Source organism: Dermacentor albipictus, chromosome 3 (genome assembly GCF_038994185.2).
Source record: "Dermacentor albipictus isolate Rhodes 1998 colony chromosome 3, USDA_Dalb.pri_finalv2, whole genome shotgun sequence".
In the NCBI taxonomy this organism is placed as follows: Eukaryota; Metazoa; Arthropoda; class Arachnida; order Ixodida; family Ixodidae; genus Dermacentor; species Dermacentor albipictus.
This window is the reverse complement of record NC_091823.1, coordinates 118,903,553-118,924,957: the sequence shown is the minus strand read 5'-3', so window position 1 is coordinate 118,924,957 and position 21,405 is coordinate 118,903,553. Positions and strand designations below refer to the sequence as shown.

At 43.7% G+C, this 21,405-nt stretch overlaps 3 protein-coding genes across 9 annotated transcripts in view; 2 read left to right on the top strand and 1 right to left on the bottom strand.

The window, feature by feature from the left end:
• LOC139057558 (uncharacterized) overlaps positions 1-21,405 on the top strand; it is a 302,935-nt gene that overhangs the window by 215,616 nt on the left and 65,914 nt on the right. For 2 of the 7 annotated variants that reach the window (XR_011512896.1, XM_070535999.1), the window contains one exon: positions 6,155-6,355. The exons of the other annotated variants lie outside the window; for them this stretch is intronic. The gene's annotated coding sequence lies outside the window, so the exon portion shown is untranslated. Of the gene's footprint in view, positions 1-6,154; positions 6,356-21,405 lie in introns of those variants that run through there. 7 annotated transcript variants of the gene reach the window in all.
• LOC135908697 (uncharacterized) lies at positions 14,735-17,557 on the top strand. The gene is made up of 2 exons (XM_065440555.2): positions 14,735-15,865; positions 16,284-17,557. Exons 1-2 carry the CDS (start codon positions 15,189-15,191, stop codon positions 16,861-16,863), a joined length of 1,257 nt encoding a protein of 418 aa, XP_065296627.1. The 5' UTR covers positions 14,735-15,188; the 3' UTR covers positions 16,864-17,557.
• Positions 16,892-19,077, bottom strand: LOC139057556 (myb/SANT-like DNA-binding domain-containing protein 1). Its single transcript, XM_070535991.1, has 3 exons — positions 18,460-19,077; positions 17,572-17,734; positions 16,892-17,212 (listed from the first exon to the last, which is right to left on the bottom strand). Exons 1-3 carry the CDS (start codon positions 18,702-18,704, stop codon positions 16,907-16,909), a joined length of 714 nt encoding a protein of 237 aa, XP_070392092.1. The 5' UTR covers positions 18,705-19,077; the 3' UTR covers positions 16,892-16,906.

Below are 21,405 nucleotides of genomic sequence, written 5' to 3'. Positions count from 1 at the left end.
TTTTTTCTCAAGACCAATCTTTTTACAGTATATTGCTTTTATTTTATGAGCATCGTGCATCTAATGGCGGTCGCAAGCATTAAGCACAGCCAGCTATGATGTCTAAGGTTTATGATGACACACGACGTGCATACGCAAATTGTAGATGCCGTAAGCCACATTGATGCATGCTCTCAACGAAAACTGCACCACACGTGCCGTCGCTTCTAATAGTGCGATAATAATTTCCCCTCCGCTTCCGTAGACTTCTGTGTTGTCTGCTACTTACACTTACTGAAACTGCAGCGCAGAAAGTATGGTTTTCAAGCTACACTTCTGCTAAGAAATGGATTCGTGTAGGTGAATGGAGCAGCACTTTTTCTACACCCATTAAAATAACGGTGCCTTCCTGCACTAGCTACACGCATAGAGACAGTGTAGGTAAAGAAATAGCCTAACCACCAGTCAGCCACACCGCTCAAGTGGCACATGCATCCCTATTGAAAATTTGCCCAATGCTGGGCATAACGGAATCCATCATCCATCATAATGGTGGATTATGGTAATGGGTATGCTGGGTGTTGGGCATGGTGGGTGATGGGTGGCGTGCTGGATGACTGATGGGCACAGGGGGTCAAGCGCAAGGTGTGCAATGGATTTAATGAGATGCAATTGCACTTGAAAAGCTTCTGATGGGCTACATTCATGCAGTCTTCAGTTGCGAAGTGTGCAGTCGGTATCTACATGTGACTAAGTATGCAGCTACGTGTTCATATGCCGTACGGAATCAGTATGTATACTGTTATAATATGTTATAAATATCTTTATTCTGCATCTGGCAGAGCCTCTGGTCTTTTCTGTTGCCGAACTCTTCCCTTGTCGGCCAGCTTCCGTTGAAAAACTGTGCAGGTGCTTCCGGACAGCTGCGAGACGGTGTTCCGCAGGTGGTGCTCCTGGCCCCAAAGGATGTGAAGTAACATACTTCTCCAGGCAGTCTAAAAGAAGATATATCCCTATTGGAAAAACACATTATGGGCATAGCGGAATCCAGCATCCATCATAATAGTGGATTAATGTAGTGGGCAGCATGCTGGGTGGATGGTGGGTGTGGAGGATAGATGGTGGGCGGTGGCAAGGACGGCAAATCATCTCTTAAACCGACATGAACTGCACACTTTAGGCAGAGAAAACATTATGTCTGCTCGCGTCTGGACAGTATCGCATTTGAGCGTTGGGCTTGCACCACTAAATATCAGCTGCATAATTTCTGAGCTACTTACGCCCTGCTGTAAGCTGGTTCAGTTGAATCGAACTGACCTATAGTGTTGATGCTTACCATGTATAATTTCAGAGCCAAGAAACATGAAAAGCAGCTTGCCCATGGAGAAAAAGAAACTTGCAAGTTAGGTCAAACATGTATGTTAGGCCTAACAGGCACTATAACACCATGCTTGCAATAAATGGTGCAACACCCTTGCTTATGAATTCATTTTTATTGGACATCAGCAGGTTTTGGTGCTTTGTGCACCCTCTTGCCCTGCCGTGCTGCTTCCTCACAGCAAAATGCGCAAGTACTTCCTCACAGCATTTACTCGATGCTCCTTCGGTGGCTGTGGTGCAAGGAGCAGGTCGACGTACTTTGCCAGGCAGTCTGAAAAATACTGCAGGAGTGATGCCCCGTGCATCCACTTTAACAACATGAGGGGAAAGAAAATGTGTAGGGTTCAATGAAGTTTCATTTAAGTGAAGGACATGGAATGAGGACATTTAAGTGAAGGATATAGGCTGTATAGTATGCTGCTTCTTTTGCACAATATGTCTACCTGCGCACAAAAGGTTGCCGAAGAAAAGTGCAACTATCATATTCTGCGTAATGCTAGGCAATTTGAACTATAGTAGCTTGCTTTGATAGTCTATACCACTGGTCTCCAACTCATCTCTGGCCACGCACTGCATCCAGCCCACATAGCTTCGTTAGGCGTGCGCGGCACTGTTTTCTCGTCTTTTTCATTACTCTACTACAGAGAAAATTTTTGGACTAATGTTACTGAAAAAAGGTGCACATTAAATTCAAGCAAATATTGTATAATTCATTGTAAACTGTTTTTACTTCTTAATATGTCCACATATGCAGGCCATAAATGGGGTATTTGGAGGAAGATGTGTTCGAGGCATTCACTGTGCCTTAGGTAACACCCAAGACAAAAGCAGCAGCTATTGAACACCTCTCAGGGGTGTCACATCATGCATGCTGATTATGATTACCTAAGTTTGCATTATCTAGCGACGGCCAACTTCAGATAGAAATAATGCATTTGAGCCGATGGAAATGTATGAGCACCAGCTGAAGATTTCAGACCAGGATCGAATTAACCGGACTAGTTAACGGAAATATACAATATCATTATCATCCCAATGGGCAGCCAGCCAATGTAACAACCCTATTTAAGTTTATACAGTAGTTCCACTAAGGTAAGTTTTCTATCACTGGAGTCAAGTGCATACGTTTTGGCTCTAAAGACTTATTTGAGTAGAGCGATTGGTTAGCCGATGAGAATTAACATAGCAAAAATACCTCAGCTACAAGAAATGCTGTAGTTGAGGGCTCCCGATTTTTATGACCACATGGGGTTCTTCAAGAATTCCTGAAGAAACCTATGTTCTTGAATTCTTCCCGTATTGGAAGTGAGTGGGAGTCAAGCTTGTAGCCTTCATGGTCAGCAGCATAACACCATAGCCACTGCAGGGCAACATGTGTAATAGTGTGCAAGAAATGTCTGCTGTAGGATATACTTACTCTTCACTATCTCCACCTTCTCTGGTGTGGCCGGCAGCTTTGTTGCGTTTGTGGTAGCCTCGGAGGGTAGCCGAAAGTATTTGGCTAGCTCCAAACAACACTTCGCATCTGATACATTTTTCATGACAAACAGCCATTTGTGCAATGGCAAGAAGACGTTTTCCCCAACTTTTACCTGCATAAAGATAGTGATGAAAAGTAACAAATATTTTTTTGCTAAAGTATAACTATCTATAAAGGTGGAGTCAAGTAGATATCGCACAAGACAAGAAAAAAAAATTCGCTGCCTAGTAATGCAGAACAGTCATGAGCAAAATAAACTTGCACACACCATTGTAACCAACAGCCTAAGGAAGAATGCAAAGGCAAGGGTTCGTACCCCACTTGTGGCAATTTGTGTTTTTCATTTTATTTATCATTTCATTAATTCAATTAGTAAGTGCAAGTAATTTCCCCTGTTTTCTTTGTTGGCTTCTTATGATATGATTAATAAACATCGAACTCCTCAGTTAACCTCCTTTCTTCTCGTTCTTACATAATGAGGGTCTCAAATCAGGCAACACTGATGCCTTCGTATAGCATGCGTGGGTTTATTGACCAGTTGCTTTCACTCAGAAAGATCAGGGATCGTGACGCCTGCGGCAGAAAGGATGCTCCACATCCGCTGCCAAGGTTTGTTAGTGGTGGCGCTGGCTACTACGGCGTGCGCCGTAGTAGCTCAATTGGTTAGAGCATTGCATGCATAATGCAAAGACATGGGAACGCTCCCCAGCTGTGGCAAATTGCTTTTTCATACAGTTTCATTGGCATTAATTTATCATTTCTTTACTTTAGTTAGTACGTACACGTAATTTCGTTTATGTTTTCCTTGGTGTTTTTGTTAGCTTCTCATGATACAATTAATAAAATTGGGCTTTTCAGTTAACCCCATTTCTTCTTAGCCTCAGGAGGATGTATACGGACACCAATCCTCATCATACACCCATCAAAAACAGAATTTTTTGCTTTAAAAGGGCGGTATCACTACCTGTATGCCATATGTAGCGCCTTTAAGATTTAACTTCTGCAGTTTCTTGCTAATAATGCTAAAGCGAAGCAGAATTGTAGCAGTCTGCTGTTCTTCTGCTGCTAAATTGATCCCAGAAATCATTATCAGAAGAAATATGACATCATAATGGGCAGATTCAAACGGCAGTGTCATTTGATGCAGCAGCAATCTTTAAATGTCTAGTGTACACAAAAAAGAATGTGCACCTACATTATTTCACCAAAGTCTGATCACGTAACACAAGTTCATAGTACTACTGTGCACTATGCCCACATGTAAGCAAGTGCATAAAGAGCATGCTTTGGATTTTCCCACTTTGAGGTTTACTAAATTTTCACTGGTGTGTATAAAACACAACTCCCACAACTTATGAAATATCATTAAACCAGAGCAAAGCGAAATAGCAAGTACTGGACGATATTTACAACATGCAGTTAATCCTTGGCAAAAAAAGTTTAACTGTCCGCACTATAATTACAATCGCAATAAATCATAAGCAGTGTCATCTGGCCATTGACGTCTTCGAACAAGCCTTCTGGTGCGTGGCTTGCACTCGTGAAGTGTGGGGGGCGCTGCAAGTGCAGGCGGTTGTTTCTCTGCAAAATTGGTAGCATTACATCAAAATAAATAGTAGCCATTGTGCGTTTTTAGCTCATGCTAAAGGACACTGTGTGGGAGCATTATGCCCTTAGAACCAAATACAGTTGAACCCACTCATATCGAATTGCATACACTTACATTGTGAAAAAAATGCAATTACAGTAAAACCTGGTTAAACCGTGCCTGCCTAAACAGTAGTTTCATTTTAAAAGTAGTAAAATCAAATCCCTGACTCAGCGGCCATTAAACACATTGTGTTTTGTATCCGCAAGAACCGTACCAGCTTATTGCGTACCTATCGGTTAGTGCGTAGTGTTTCCACTTTTCGTTGTGCAATCACGGCGGTGCGTCGTCCTCATTGGGCGGCCCGTTAGAACAACAAGTCTCAGAGCTCAGAACAACAGCCTCCAAGTGCCTTGTGTATATGCGCGTGAAGCCACATCATAATTTCGGCGTCGTGCAAGCTAGGACTCGCGTCATGCCGAAGGTCAGATAAATAATACCGGGTGCTCAGCATAGAAGAAAAATTGGACATCGCGCTATCAAACGTGGCACGAAGTCGGTGCTGGCACGCGACAGGCATCTACTGTTGACTACGGTGTGTGGCATTTGGAATGCAAAGAAGTTGTGAAAAGATGACGGCTGCGAGGTTCAGCTTTTCGCCATCGTTGCCGAAGTGTCGCCTAACGACAGTGATGAGGACGACAGCATGAGCGATTCAGACCTAACAGTAGCAGAAGCTGCACGTTATGTCAGCTTCATGAATGTAATCGTACCGACAAGAACAGCGCCCGCAATGAAAAAGATGCTCCGCGACTTTTGCAGCGCTGCCATGCCCGTGCATGGAGAATATGCAGCGCCAACGAGGAATCAGCCACGTTAGTGTTTGCCGAGAAAAGGGGCCTGGCTGAAAAGGTGGCTCGCAGTTTCAGCAAGTTTGAGGCCGCTGTCGTCGCTGCTAGGCCACGTCATCCAAGGAAAATGAAAATAGCAGGCTCGTCATGCGAAGTTAATAAATACTGCGTGTTTTTGTCCTTTCATCACACTCTCTCTGAGTTCCGTTTTTGACAGCTAAGTGGGCAATCTCATGCTATTTTCAATAAGCAGTACTACCGTTTAGTACATACTTTTTCCATGCTCCGACCAACTATGGTTTAATGACGTTTCACTGCCCAATTGTGGCATTATGCTGAACTCCATTAGTCGGCAAATTTCATGTATTTCCCCTCTTGTTCATATGCTTGTACGCATATTGTGCTTCATTTGAATGCAACTATATGCATTAACTAGCTTTTCAACATCCCAGCATCCTCAAAGTAGTTGAGAGAACTCTGCTAAGGTGTGACTGCTTTGATGCCAGCATTAAAATCGTACAGTACATAATGGGATGTTCCCAAGCTTATTGACAATGTCGTAGCTTGCACAAGGCACTGAGAAGATGAAAACAGCTGTTATACAAGAAATTATACATGTCTTCTTGTAGCTAGTTTTTCAGCGCAGCTGCCACAGTTAGTGTGTGTGGCTAAGAAAATTTCTGATGAAATAACGTGGCCCTCGGAAGCTCTATAAGCATGCGGCACTTCTGCGGTGGATTTACGTAAAGGAGTACTGAAAACAATTGTGGATCCGATTTTTCTTGCTTTATCAGATAGATAATTTTTTTAATTGTAAGGTTTAATTGTTCAATTTCTTGAATAAGCTAAAAATCACCCTTTAAACCTTTCTTTCAGATGACCATTTCAACATGTGCACCAAATGGAGTGCAGTGTCTTGTCAAAGAGGGTCTGCTTACAAAGCATCTTTGCATGTCATAAAATTAAGAGACGGTGGTTCACATGTTCATCAGTCAAGCCCACTGGTTGCAAGCTACAGAATGACCATGTATTTCAGAAAGCTTAAGTGCCTAATAAACCACTGTCTTTCACTCTGCGCTTCCCGGCTTTAAACAAGGAATGATGAGCTTGGTCCCCTATTGTTGATTCTGCCAAAATACACAGCGCCTTTTATCCTTCACACCTTTCTCTCCTATTATCCTGTTTAAGGGTTTTACAAGGATGGTCACAACGCAGCTTTTACTACTGCATCAGTGATGCCACCCAATGTTCATGATATACAAAGGTCCCTTGTAAGCGAACCCTTCAGCAAAACATTTCATGCGTTCTTTTAATTCATCAAATTAAAATATGTTATTTAGGAATTGCACGTTTAAGGAACTGCGTCACTCCGACTGATTACAAAGTCGGTGGCTATGACACACAAATTTTGTGTCAGTTACCCTTTTAGGTATACATGCAACTGTAACAGAAGTAGCGGCAGAGAGTCGTCTATAAATTACACACTTCTGATCAAAGAAGCAATGAAATGAAAGCCGCACAATGTCACAAGATGACAAAAGAGGCAAAAAGCTGGAGGTGTGGGGGGAGAATGGCAAAAAGCAAGTGCAGAAGTGCCAAAGTTTAATCGATGGCCTTATTTTTATTCATTGATAGGCTTTACATAAGTGCCACCTGTTGCATCACCTGGTCAAGTAGTATAATTCCATTCTTTGCCACAAAAAGCACTAAGAAGTACTTTAACCTTTAAAATAGGAATAAAACAGAACAACCAAAATGGGGTTGTCAATATATAAGATACTGTGCGCAGTCTGCAATTATGTCTACACTAGTGAAAGTGGAAATATTTAGCAGTGCCTAAAGGAGCACATGAATGATGTGAAAAAAAAAGTCCCTTCCAGTGCACTTGCTGAAGACGCAGAATCCACGTGACACGATTTCAACTGGAGCCAAGCTTCAGTCATCGCCCAAGAAAAGAACTGGACGAAGCGATAGTATCTGGAATCCCTGACAATGCAAACAACCGCATACACGCTTAATCGAAATGATGGAAATCTCCCGCCAACATGCGCAAGGTGCCTGAAACGATTTTTTATGTGGATTTAAGCTGAAGGTTTTGTGCCTCTCAGCTCAATGAACAAGGCTTCCGTGTGGAAGCTGAAATGCATAAGAATTTTTAGACAACCCCATTTTGGTCAGCATTATGTTTTTATTCCTATTATGCGGTTACTTTCAGACTAGACGAGATTTCGTCAATCTTGATTTCCTTTAACCTTCATTTCAAAAACCTTTGAAAACAGGTTTCTTTTGTTAAGTTTGTCAAGCTGTAAATTTAGATTAGACAAGCCCAGTACATTTAGATTGGCCCATATCAGGCTCGCCCAACATCTAGGATGTGCAATGTGTTGCAGTTATTGCGCATCCTAGACATTCTAAACTGCACGTATGCTATTTTTTGCCTTTGGGTTTGCTGTTTTGTTGCTAAATTACACCCACATAATGTTATTGTTGATCCAGAACAATAGGATAGAACAAAGGCAATAGTATAACTGCAATTCTGCTTTGTCTAAATACATGCACTAAATAAGGATGTGATGTCAAGTAATAGCATCCACTTCCAAAACACAAAAAAGCAAGCTCAACACTCACCACTGGATGCAGAACAATGTCGCGTGATGGGGCCACTTTCCACAGGGGCATCAATGCCTGCACAAATAATGAGAGTCATCCAAATATGTGAAAAACAAAGTTAGTACTAATTATGTCATCCTTCCTTGCAACACTGAAGAATGCAGCCAATACTCACCAGAAGATGCAGCAAGATCCTGCTCACTACAGGGCATGTTAAAGGCATCAATGTCGGGCATGTCAAAGGCATCAATGCCTGCATTGAAAATAGACATGCGAGTGAGCAATGTAACTTTTTCTCTAGAAAATACAAAGCAAAAAGAAATACTGTTCACCACCTCCAAGTATAGTGGACTACAGCTCAACTAGATATAGCTATCCAAGTAGCCGCCAATAACAGAACACCTAAACATACCTGCATGATTTGCCCTCTCTGGCACCATTTCCTTGGGTAGCCCAGTGCCTGTAATGGCACAAAACACAGTTGATCGAGTGACTAGTATATTATGAAATCGGGACATTCAAGGGCGGAAAGAAAGCATTACCTGCATCCAAAGAGCAGGGCATCAAATACTCTGCGATGACTTCACCATCTAGCCTTTCTGCTGTGGCTCGGGCTACCTCTAAAGAAAAAATTCCAAAAGGAAGAACCCCATTACTATTTCACAATAACACAGCCCTCTATAATAATTAAATTCTAAGCTTTTCTGTCCCTTGAAAAAGCCTTCATGGAGAGATAGCCATCAAATAGTTTAGCTATTATTCTATAAACAGCCTCTTGGGAACATTCACGTAAATGTTACTGCCCATGCAAGCATGAAAGAACTCTATATACCAGTTCATTCTAAAACAGTAAGCTGGCCAAGTTAGTATGTATGCATTGTAGGAAACCAGTGCAAAGAGAGAGGCACCAAGTGAAAAACGCATGACATCTCACTGAATCTGCAACTAAAGGTGAGGTAGAAAAGATGAACTCCAAGAAGACCTGAGCACCATCCCACATTACAGAAAATCAAAACAACTTGATCACATTCATTTCTGGACACGGATGATAAATTGGTACAAAAGAAACCATGAAACAATTTACAGCAAAAATTATTCACTATTACAATTACTTGATTAGTAATTGATTTGCTAGACTGTCCAAACTGAAAACTCCCTGCAGCTTATCAAAAACACTAGTTTTGGCTCCACACTAAGTTTCCAGTGCATAAGTTTTTAGGCAGCCAATTCACTATTAAAAATAATACATTGGGCTTTTCAGGGTTAAATACATACATGCAAAATTACATGCTGAATCAAAAAGAGGGCTGACAGATGGAGCAGCGCACACGCGATATAAAGGTTGTAAACAGGGATGAAGTGCCTCAGAAAGGCTGGTCAACCTTTCAATAGGAGGACCTATGTTCATCAAAGGTGCCCTCGTTATCTTCGGCAGGTTCGTTTTAACGGGTTAGTGAAGTGACATTAGGTGTGGTTGTTTTTGTTGGCAGCTGGCTGTAAAGGAAGGGACCAAGAAGAAAAGGACCACTGTCGTTTGATGTCTTTAGGCACAGTTTCTAAGACTAGGGGACAAGAGTGGGAGAGTGAAATTCCTAGCCCCAAACTTCGTGTCGCCATCTTAGCAGTTTAAAAATTACCTGACACATTGCTGCTATGGAAGTCATGTCATTCTTTCAACTGGTGTCTTTTTGTTACTCACACACTGACCTGCTCTTCTATAACCACAAACGCATGCCACCTAAGACACCTCTGAAGGCTCACTAAGTCTCACCCCCCAACACCGCACCGTCTTAAATCCTTCATTTTTTTTTTTTGCCACCTTCCCACTTTCTTACTCTTGTCCCCTCATCTTAGAAACCACGCCTAGAGATGTCAAATGACAGTGCCCATTTTTTTTTTCAGTCTCTTCCTTTCCGCCAGCCGCTACTGACTGCACATGACGTCGCTCCATTACCCCATTAAAACTTACCTGCCTAGGATGACGAGGCCACCTTTGACGAACATACATCCTATTGAAACATTGGAAACATTGGCCAGCCTTTCTGAGGCACTTTATCCTTGTTTACAACCTTTATACTACATGATCCATGCTGAGGAGTTTCCAAATTGCAGGCCAAGGTTAATCAGACAATAAAAGCAAGACATACAACCACCGCAGCTGGAACCTAACTGCTCAAGTCAGTGAGAGCTTCAATAAATGTATAAACATTTCTTCTCATGCATGTTTAACTAGGGCCTACTGGCACATTTGTCTCCCATTGTTTCAATCTAGAAAGCCCCTATCCTTAACGAGTGCCTTTATTTTTCGAAACAATCATTGTGTTCTGGAACACACATTTGCCTGCAATTCTCTCAATGTAGAAAGCCCCTATCCAACACAAGTGCCTTTATTTTCAACACAATCGCTGTTCTGGAACACATTTATTTCCTCAATTACCACAATCCTGATATAGTGGACTTCTCTTGATTTGACATTCTGCGCATGCTTCTTCAGGCTTTCATTTATACGCTTCCGCTTTGGCCAACATATACATTTCTAAATATTAAGGCAAGTAAACGATAACATGAGTTCAATGAGAAACAAAAGCTGACACCTGCAATGAGCTTGCCACTTCCTTCATTACCTCCCCATGGACCACATCGAGCTGCTTTCTCTTTGGAAAAGATGTGGAGTAATTTAACAGAAAAGAGCTTGAAGTGGGGAGCTTGTTCTTTGTTATCGCAAAGAACATGAAAAATGCAGAAGTATATAAATAAATACCTAAATAAAACTCACATAATCATACAACTGGCCGCACAGCACCTTGCTGCGAAGTTTTCTACACACCGGCTGCCCACAAATGGCAGTTACCGTGAACTAGAGTCCACGCTGCAGCATATTAGCTCTACCCCGCACAACTGCAAAATTTTCCTGTTGGTGAAAGAAATATGATCAAGTGGTATTTCTGCTGCTGCAGCCATTTCAACGCCGTGCCGCACCGCCCCGAATGCATCACTCATGTTCCAAAGTACGGCTCATTCACCATTATAAGTTGGTTTAACTATACTCATGAAAAGAAAGAAAAAGACACCTATATGCACCAGTTTCAAGGAAACCTTAGAATAGTATTTCAATCCTACACATTTTCATCACGAAACTGCATAAAAACCTGCCAATATAGTTTTCATTTTTTAATAAGGTAATTAGCGTTACTGTAACCCAGGATACTCATCTGTGTTGGAATGTTATTGAGGTGAACCTAGCAAATCTGTTATTTTTATAGACAAAAAAGGAAAGGGCCCATCCTCACCAATTTTGTCCAGGAGAGCACTTGTCAGCCGTTGATTTAAACATGCTGCCTCTCGAAGTTCTTTTTTCAGTCTTTTATTTTCTTGTTCTTTCTTTTCTAATGCTTTTCTTAGCTCAGCAATTAATCCATCTTCCACCTGAGGTTCCTCGTTCTCCAGAAACACCAAGAAAATTAATTATCCCAGAGAGATTTACATGACATTCAAGAAAACGCCCAGTTAGGCTTAGCAAACAAACCGTCGAAACAGAAATCGGTGGTTACTTTTATAAATTATGTGAAGAAGTAATGTGTTCAGCCGAACTCGCTTACATTCACAACTAGTTCAATATTTAGAAATTGATTCCAAATAGTGTTCTAAACGAAAGCTCTCCCATGATCATGACATACATAAGGCTTTTGGTATAATAAACACAGAGGGCATGGGAGAAATTTGAAGTGAACCACATTGAATGTGCATTTCTGCCATTGATTTCTGCACAATCGGACTGACATCGAAGGTTCCTGCCGAGATTGCTTTACAACAGCTTGCTGAATTTTGGGTGTATATCCCTTGCAGGTGCACATGAAGACGGTGCTAAAGAAACAATGGCAGACAAAAAATATAACATATGTCACATACATTTTAAAAATATTCTGATTGCACATGTGCCAACTCTTTGAATAATGTGCACATTGCATCCGTAAAAGGAGTTGTGAAGCAGATGTCTTAAAGCTTGCTCTCAGTGTAAGCATGTCATGATGCATGTTTACTAATTACGTTGTTTTCGGCTTGTTTTGCATCAGACGTGTTTTCCAAGTATGCTGGAGATGAAATAGGTGTTTTCATTTATAGAAACTTGTCTTTCCAAATGTTACCTAAGGTTTCTGAAATTATATATAAATAAGAAAACCAATAGTTAGAGACATGGCTGAATAATCATGAACAATATTCCCGTGACAAAACAAATGCCACTTCTTGAAGCAAAACCAACATCTGTGTAAAAAATAATTTTTTAAACCATGCTGCATGTCCCCTTAGACATACTGTGCTAACCAGATTGGAGTGCCAACAAAATGATCCCTACAGGTACAAACCTGTGATTCTGCTCCTCCATTGTCCGACTGAGCAATTATCCGCTCGTGCAGAACGCTGGCGGCTTCCAGCCTCTTCCTTTTTTTCATCCTGCTCGTGGGCTGCTCCTGCAACTTGATGGTGGAATATTTGGGTAATCTCGGGTAAGGCTGACCAAAAAGTAATAAACAGTTACAATTTTTTTACGCTCTTAATGCCACTGAACCCCTGATTTTGAAATGCATCCAACCAACTCTCATTAAAAGATTGAAGAATCACAAACCGTATGTAAAGTTGAAGTGCAGTGTTTCTGCACTAAGCTATGTCAAGGTTTGGTGATGCATAATGTCATCATCATCATCAGCCTATTCATGTCCACTGCAGGACGAAGGCCTCTTCCTGCGATCTCCAATTACCCCTGTCCTGCGCCAACCGATTCCAGCCAGCACCCGCAAATTTCCTAATTTCGTCGCACCACCTAGTCTTCTGCCGTCCTCTACTGCGCTTCCCTTCTCTTGGTACCCATTCTGTTACCCTAATGGGCCAATGGTTATCTAGTCTGCACATTACATGGCCTGCCCAGGGAAATTTTTTTCTCTTAATGTCTATTAGAATATCGTCTATACCCGTTTGCTTTCTGATCCATACTGCTCTCTTTCTGTCTCTTAAAGTTATGTCTAGCATTCTTCTTTCCATCGCTCCTTGCGAGGTTCTTGTTCTCAAGCTCCTTTGTCAGCCTCCAATTCTCTGCGCCGTATGTCAGCACCGATAAAATGTACTGATTGTATACTTTCCTTTTCAATGATAACGGTAAGCTCTCATTCAGTAGCTCACAATGTCTGCCGTATGCGATTCAACCGGTTTTTATTCTTTGAATTTCCTTCTCGTGGTCCGGGTTGCCTGTGACTAGTTGACCTAGGTAAACGTACTACTCCACAGACTCTAGAGGCTGACTTGTGATCTTGAACTCTTGTTGCCTTGCCAGGGTATTTATCATTGTTTGTCTTCTGGATATTAATATTCAGCCCCACCCTTAGCCTCTCCCTGTTAAGGTTCTCAATAATTTGCTGTAACTTGTGTGCATTGTTGCTGAATAGAACAAGGTCATCGGCAAACCGAAGGTTGTTGACGTATTCGCCGTCTATCTTTACCCCTAAGCCTTCCCAGTTTAATAGCCTGAATACTTCTAAGCACGCAGTGAATAGCATTGGAGAGATTGTGTCTCCTTGTATGACCCCTTTCTTTATAGGTACCTTCCTACTTTTCTTGTGTAGAATTAACGTTCCTGTGGAATCCCTGCAGATATTTTCCAGGGTATTTACGTACCTTGATTACGCAATGCATCTATGACTGCTGGTAACTCTACTGAATCAAAATGCTTTTTTTAATCTATGAAAGCCATATGGAGACGTTTATTGTACTCTGCGGATTTCTCGATAACCTGGTTAATAACATGGATGTAATCCATTGTAGAATAACCTTTCCTGAAGCCAGCCTGCTCCCTTGGTGGACTAAAGTTCAGTGTTGTCGTTTTTCTACCGAAGATTATTTTGGTAAATATTTTATATAATACTAGCAGTACGCTAATGGGTGTATAATTGTTCAATTCCTTAATGTCTCCTTTTTTGTGGATTGACATAAGGTTTGCATTCTTCCAGTTTTCTGGGACTCGTGAAGTGAATGGACACTTCGTACAGATAGTCGCCAGTTTTCCAAGCATTATGTCTCCTCCATCTATGATTAAATCGACTGTTATTCCATCTGCTCCTGCTGCTCTTCCCCGTTTCATGTCCTGCAAGGCCCTTCTCACCTCATCGCTAGGTATAGGAGGAGTTTCTGTATCCTGTTCATTACTGTTTCTAATGGAGGTATCGTGACTCCTCTGGGTACTGTACAGGTCAGTATAGAATTCTTCCGCTGCCTTTATTATACCTTCCAGATTGCTGATGATATTACCCTGCTTATCTTTCAGTGCGTACATCTTGGTTTGTCCTGTTAGATACGGGGCCGTTTCCTGGGCCTACTTCGAGTTTCCAAGACCACATCGAATCGCACCACAGCTAATTAAGGAGCATAGAAACACGGATGCCACATTCCTGAGGCACGACAAGTGCAAACAAGTTGGCGGACCCCACTTTGTGTGCAGCCGGTGGAGCTGTTCACTGCTTGGCTCTTCCCAAAAGTGAGTGGAAGGGACTCTTCCGTCCTGGCACTGTTGCGGGTAAAGTGGGTCCCGAGGCAAGACGGCTGTGTTGCACCGGGAAGGCCTGGCAGCGTCGCCCCCTGCCTTCTTTGAAGAGGGCATTTGCAAGCCAGCGAGGCAATACCGCAGGGAGAAGAAAGCCCTCGGACAATTGGGGCCCAAGCGTCGTCCCCGTCCTCCCATTGCGACGACGCATTGGAAGTCAGCAAGGCAAGACCGCAGGGAGAAGTAAACCCTCGGACAAATACCCGAGCAGCGACTCTCTTCGCCCGGTGTGACTCCATCGCACGGGCGCCTACCATTGGCCGAAAATGGCGTCACCTGAGCGGGCTCTCCCATTAGCCGAACGTGACGTGTCATGAAGACACCGAAGGGCTTAATACCTCTGTCACACAAGCACGCAAAAACTCTTTTACCTAAGCGGTCCTTTACCGAGTTGAAAGACCTCTAATTAAAAGGAGTTGCGCTGCAGACACACGGCGCGGGCGATCTCCTTTTATCGTTTCCTTCCGAACACGCTATGGAAAGCATGGCGCTAGATTCTGAAACAAAACCAGTTAGAATAAACCAACGTATTTCAATATAGAAATTAGAAACGTACTATAATATGCTTGTTTTAGTGAATTTAGATACAGTTTATTCGAAAAGGTTAAATTAAAGAAGATTTAATAAGGTAGCTTCAAGAGTCTTCGCAGAAGTAGCAAATTTTACATGTTCGTCTAGCAACCTTGGGCCACTGTTTACATCGGAGTCAACATGGAGGTCGAGAATATGGGGGACTGCACGGACACGAAGGAAAAAGTCGAAATAGCATGCATTTTGGCAAGGATTCTTGCTGCAGAGAGCGAAGCAGACGCCGCAAAGGCAGTCAAAGACCGTATTAAGCGGCAGTTGCTACTCAACGGGTGTACATTTTATGCCTTGGCGCTTCCCACGAGAGTCTGCAACCGATCGACGTGGGCTTTCATCCGCCACGAAAAGTGGTTCGAGGAGACTGTGCCTCACCTCGGTGGCCACAACTTCAAGCAGTCGTTTCGAGTGAACCCCTCAACGTTCCGGTTTCTCGTGGAAAGTCTGCGCCATGTGCTCGAAAAACAAGTTACCAACATGCGTGACCCGATCACTGCGGAAAAGCGTGTCGCCATTGGCCTCTACAAATTGTGCTCTTCTGCCGAAGATAGAACTGTGGCAAACCTCTTCGGCGTTGGGCGCTCATCCGTCAACGTCATTTACAGAGAGTTTTGCGCAGCTGTTGTCTCTGTGCTCGAAAGTGACTGGATCAGAATGATTACTGAAGAGGAAATGCCTAGGCACATCCAAGAGTTCGAAGCCGTGTGCGATTTCCCTCAAGCTGTCGGTGCCCTTGATGGCTGCCATTTCCCTATTTCGCCTCCAAAGAAGTACGCCACCGACTACTACAACTACAAGGGTTGGTAAGTGGCCACGATTTAACTTATTTCATGTAAGTGTTCTGTTTGGGCCCATTTTTATAGTAGTAAAAAAAAGTAACTGACTGACCCATATTTTATTGCTAAGTAAAATGTTATTCAATTTTACCAGCAGCTCTTAAGAAAACGCGTAATTTGGTTCGCAGTCTTGCAGTGTTTAGCAGCGACAATTTTAATGCGACGACGAAAAGAGTTCTCCGCAGGACTGCAACTCCTATACGATGTAGAGTACGCTAACAGCGACCGGTTGTGGCATTATGTGAAATAATGTAATCCGAGCTGCACTCACAGCTATTAATAAAAGCAAACTGTAAAATCGCATCACAGTAACTAAAGGCAGTGAACTCAGCAGTGCCATGCTGCACTAACCTTTATTCACTTTGCACTTTGTTTTTTCTTGCAGGCACAGTATTATCCTACTAGCATTGGTCGACCACAAGTATCGATTCAGATACTGCAATGTCGGTGCCCCAGGACGCTGCCACGACGCACATGTGTTTGGTGTTTCACGGCTGTCGAAGATTGTCAACAGTCCCCTTTTCAAAGCACCTGTTGCCGCAGTGGGTACCACAGCAGTCCCACCGATAATATTATGCGATCAAGCATTTCCACTAACCCCAAACCTCATGAAGCCATTTGGACACCGAACTGTCATCAGTGAAGCTGAAAGGAATTTCAACTGTCATTTATCTGGAGCAAGGAGGATAGTTGAAAACGCATTCGGAAGGCTAAAGGCCCGGTTCCGTTTCATTGCGAAAAGAATGGAGTGTTCTGTTGGCAATGCCCGTTTGGCTATACGAGCATGCTGCGTGCTCAATAACATTTGCGAGCACTTCAACGACAGTGTCCACCCACAGTGGTTAAGTGAGGTGCAGCAGTCCAATGCTACATTTCCACAGCCATCACGCAGAACAGAAGCTGAAATTGGAAATGCATCCGCCATCAGGACAGCACTTGTGGAATATTACAAGCGAAGGAACTGAACGCAAGAGTCCCAAGAATCAGCAACAATTGTGGAACACCATGTCAGTTTTTACTAAAAAACTTCAACATTGCATCTACAAGTTTCTCTTGCAACTTGAGCCCCTCTTTACGGAGATCCATTTCCATTTTGTGCGCATCAGCAAACTGCTCTCTCTGCCGTCGCTGCTCCTCAAGCATCCTTTCTTGAAAGTCGCCAGCCGGTTGCCTTCTCTTCCTGCGGGCACATTCGGAACTGCCACTTGCGAGGTTCCTGGATTCAACCTGTTGTACTGGCGACTCGGAAGGTGAACAATCTTCGGCGACGTCTTCACAAGAAGCAGAGCCGGAATCAAGCATGTCGAAGATCAGCTGCGTTTGAAGAAGGGATCCGAAATACATTGACCACATTAGTTGATGTGTGAAGCGGTAAACAATTAGTTCAGGGTTTTTACTTGCAAGAGAGCTGCCTCTCCTTGCGTGTATGTATTTACGTTTTTTTATTTTAGAGTCTGCATTTTTTTTATTCTCCAAACAGCGCACTGCCAAGCTTGCAAAATGAACAGCGCGTGAGCACAAGCAGAAATGAACCACAGTATTAACAAGAGCAGTCCGCTACACTGCAGGGTTGTGCAGATTATGGGCTTGGCAGCACAGCTGATGCTACATTATGTCTTGAAATTTAGTTGACTGTAATAAAGCATATATAGTCTCCACTATGCATTTCTTACTTCTTCGACGGAGGCAGTGCTGCTTGTTGTGCTCTCGCTGCACCCAGCCTCTTCCATTAAAGATGTATCGTGAACAGGCAGGGATCCTAGAAACCTATGGACTTCGGAGAAGAATGGCCAGCTCGGCGGTGATGACCCTGTTGTCATGTGTTTCAGGCAGCTCCTGGATAAGAAAACGAAAGAACTAAAATTTTATATACTCAAAATGTAAAGATATACACAGAGCAAAACGTTTGCCGATAGATACAAACGCGACTTGATGGTACAGAAAGCCTGAGAAGCGAAGGTAACCCTTTTTACTCGAAAAAATTTAAAGTTTCTCATGTTTTCTTGTCTGAGAACAACGCTTGCGCATGGTCCGAGAAAAATGCAAACCGTAGTCACATCTGCAGAAATGAAAACATGCAGACGACTTCCTGCTTCGTATTATATGTTGCCGTGAGAAGGCGTACAATATAATGTGAAATGCGCCTGTCCATAAGTTAAGGTTCCCGTTATCTTGTGACGAACGAAATCATGCTATTGACGACCTGCGCGGGTTGTCATTCTTCGCCGCGTGTGAAGGCGAATTTGCGTTTACTCAGACCGACTCGCACTGTAAAGGAATTGCAGAAACAGCCTTTAGCGCGTCGTCGACTTTCGTGTGTGCAGGGCGCAGTTCAGCCCTGCAAAATTCGACGCTAGCTGAAATGAAGGGTCTCTGCCTTAAAACCTTCGTTACTACGGCTCCGTCCGCTAGATTAGGGTTCCGTCGCTGCCTACTACGGAAACAACGTTCGATGCTGAGGTCGCGACACCACAAACGAGAGCTTGCAGCTTGCGACCACAGCCTGAAGCCGCTTCAAGGTAAATTTAGCGCTCACAGCTTACTGCTGTGCTTTGTCTTACCTGTAGGTCTGTCCCAGGTTCTCTATCTTGCTGTGCACTTGCGCCTTTGTGCGAGGTACACCCATGCTCGTCAATGCTTGTGCAATGCCATCGTAAACGCCTCCGTTGTGCTTCTGCGCACGCAGCGAGGGCAGGTTGTCTTCCCATAACTTGATTAACGCCCAGGTGTCTCTCTCCGACCACTGTACCCGCGGTTTTCTTTGGCGTGCCGGAGGCTGTTCGTCGGTACCGCTCGCCGTAGCCATGGTCGCAGAAAATGGCGCGAATTTGCATCGTCTGTTAGCGTCACGTGATATTTTCGAACTGCTTACGAGAGTGCCGTGCAAAAAGTGCAAAACTGCGCCTACTTAAGGTTCAACGAAAGACAAAACCCTTTTTTGTGATGTGTACACTTGAAATAAAAATGCACTTTTGCTTCGTTTCTTTATTGCATGATAATTACTGGTGCCCACTGCGTTGGAGGCTACGCCTTTCCAGCCGTAAAAGAGATCGGTGATCTCCGGTTTCGGAAAAGACCGCTTCTGAAAAAGAGATTAAACTTTGGCGTGTGTCTGCGGATGCAACTCCTTTGTGTGAGATGTCTTTTTCTTCAAATGCCTTTAAAGTGCTCGTGTGACAGGGGTATAAAAGACGAAGACCGGGATCCGCAGAAGAGCATTGCTGGAGCATTCCCTGATTCATCTCTCGAACATCTTGCGACGAGCCGCAGCGTCCGAGTTGCAGCCGGCCCGTAATGGCTCTACGACTGTTCATTTACTCTCACTGTACATAATGTAAATAAACCTCCCAAGTTTTCAACCCGAAGTCCTCCTCAACTCCTACAGTACTATGTCACGTTTCCTCCTCACCGATTTCAGGCTGCGTCCATTTTTTACGGCTTCTTGAGTCTTTCTCACGTTATAATTTCGAATATCACTGATTTTCGCCTTGTTGATCAGTTTTGACAGTTCCGCGAATTCCCCGCAGGGGCGTCTGCGTCAGCAGGCGTTTGGTGTGTTGCGCCACCACGTACCCGAGCACACGAGGGTTGGACCCTCCCGCGCGTAGCCGTGCGCGGCTTAGCCGTGTCCGGGGAAAAGGGGATCCTGGGGGTTGAGCCAATGCCGGGTGTTTGGACCTTTACGGCCCCTCGGCGGCGGCAACACACCCCTTTGGCCTCGGCTTCACGTAGACGGCACCCCCGGACTGACCCACCCGGGGGAAATCGGCAGTCGCCTTTTCCTATCTCTTCCTCTCGAATCTTCGTCTTTATCTCTTACTTTTTGACCTTTCCTGTCTTCTCCTCTCTTCCATTTACTTCATTCTCCTCGGCGGCAAGGGTTAACCTTGTGTGGGATAGCCAACCTTGGTTATAACAGATTTGGTTATAGTAGTGTCGTACAGCTGGCGCATGCAGGCCGTCTTTTCACGGTCCTGCAGCGTCCCCTTGTTGGGCTCCATGGTGGGTGGCTGGCAGCGCTGCCGAATTTTCAAACATATCTATGGCAAGTTCTTTTCCAACACTTCCTGATCGCCCTCACAAACGAGGGCGCACCGAAGAAGTTTTCAAGTTTTTTGGCCGAAATAATGAGAATTTTCCAAGATTTCATGTAGTACATTCAGAGAAAAAAGAAAAGGCAGCGAGAATGATCTCACCTTTTCTTGTTGCAAAGACACTTAGTGAAGCTTTTGGCCCAGGTTATAAAGTCTCTAAATTGGCAAGTGGTGACCTCCTCTTAGAACTGCGTGATAAGACACAGTACGAGAAACTCTCTAATCTAGTATCCTTTGGGAATCTTCCAGTGACGGTCACACCGCACCGCACAATGAACACCACCCGCGGAGTCGTTTCCGATGCCGATCTCATGGAACTGAGTGAAGCTGAACTACTGGAGGGCTGGAGCGATCAGAATGTGACCAATGTCAAGAGAATAAAGATCAGGCAATAAATTCATAGAATGAATTTCAGCACTGATATTGTGCACCACACATGACGGTACAAGGTGAAATTATTCTAATTTCATTAAAAACAGGGCTGCAGTTCTTGTTTGCCAAGACGGCGCATTAGCGTCTGCAGCGTCTGAAGATGCTAGATGAACAGCGGTGCAGTCATATACACTGCTAGGTGCAGCAAAATCTTCACATTGCCACACTGTGCCTTGGACACAAACTGCTGCCATGACAGCGACTTGCATGAGAAGTGAAAGATTTCGCGTTTGAAAACTGTTTTTTTGCAGTCAACAAAACAACATGCTGTGACAACGCCAGAAGAAATGTGTTTTTTAACATGCGTAGCAACATCTTTCTTAAAGGGAAACTGGGCATCACAGAATGTATGAGGACAGCTAAATGCTTCTGATACAGTTAAAGAAGCAACATCTGTAACATGACTGCGCGAAACATGCACACGCAGACCATTAAATGATCTGAAATGTTTGGAGCAGCCCTTATTTATGCACGGTATGTTAGTGTTATGAATATTGGAATGAATTTTGTAGTGTGCCTCATATTTGTACAAGTTCAGCACTGGAGTCTGGCAAAAATGACAAAAAATCATGGTAGTAAACGAAGCTTGCAGGCAGTCTAGCTTACAAGTATGCGCCTATGAGCCAGCTGCGCTGACGATGTGACGATGTACCGCAGACGTGCCTTGGGTGCATGTGGAGAGCTCGCCTGCGCATTAAAGATTTCAGTTACTAATCTTAAGTGTTATCAGAAGTAAGAAGTAGATGACAAAAAATTCTACAATATCAAGTGCATACCTTGCTTGATGGAGCTTCAAAATTGAGTTGATATCCGTGGCCAAATATTCAGAGTTGCCACAAGGTCCACGCTGACCCTTGAAAATTTTCCAGACCTGGCCTGCAAACTAGAGATGATTGGTGCTATTAGTAATCAATCACAGCCACTTGACAGTTGCGTAAGGTAACTTGCACGCTACAGGCACAAGCCGATGTTCGCCCGTGC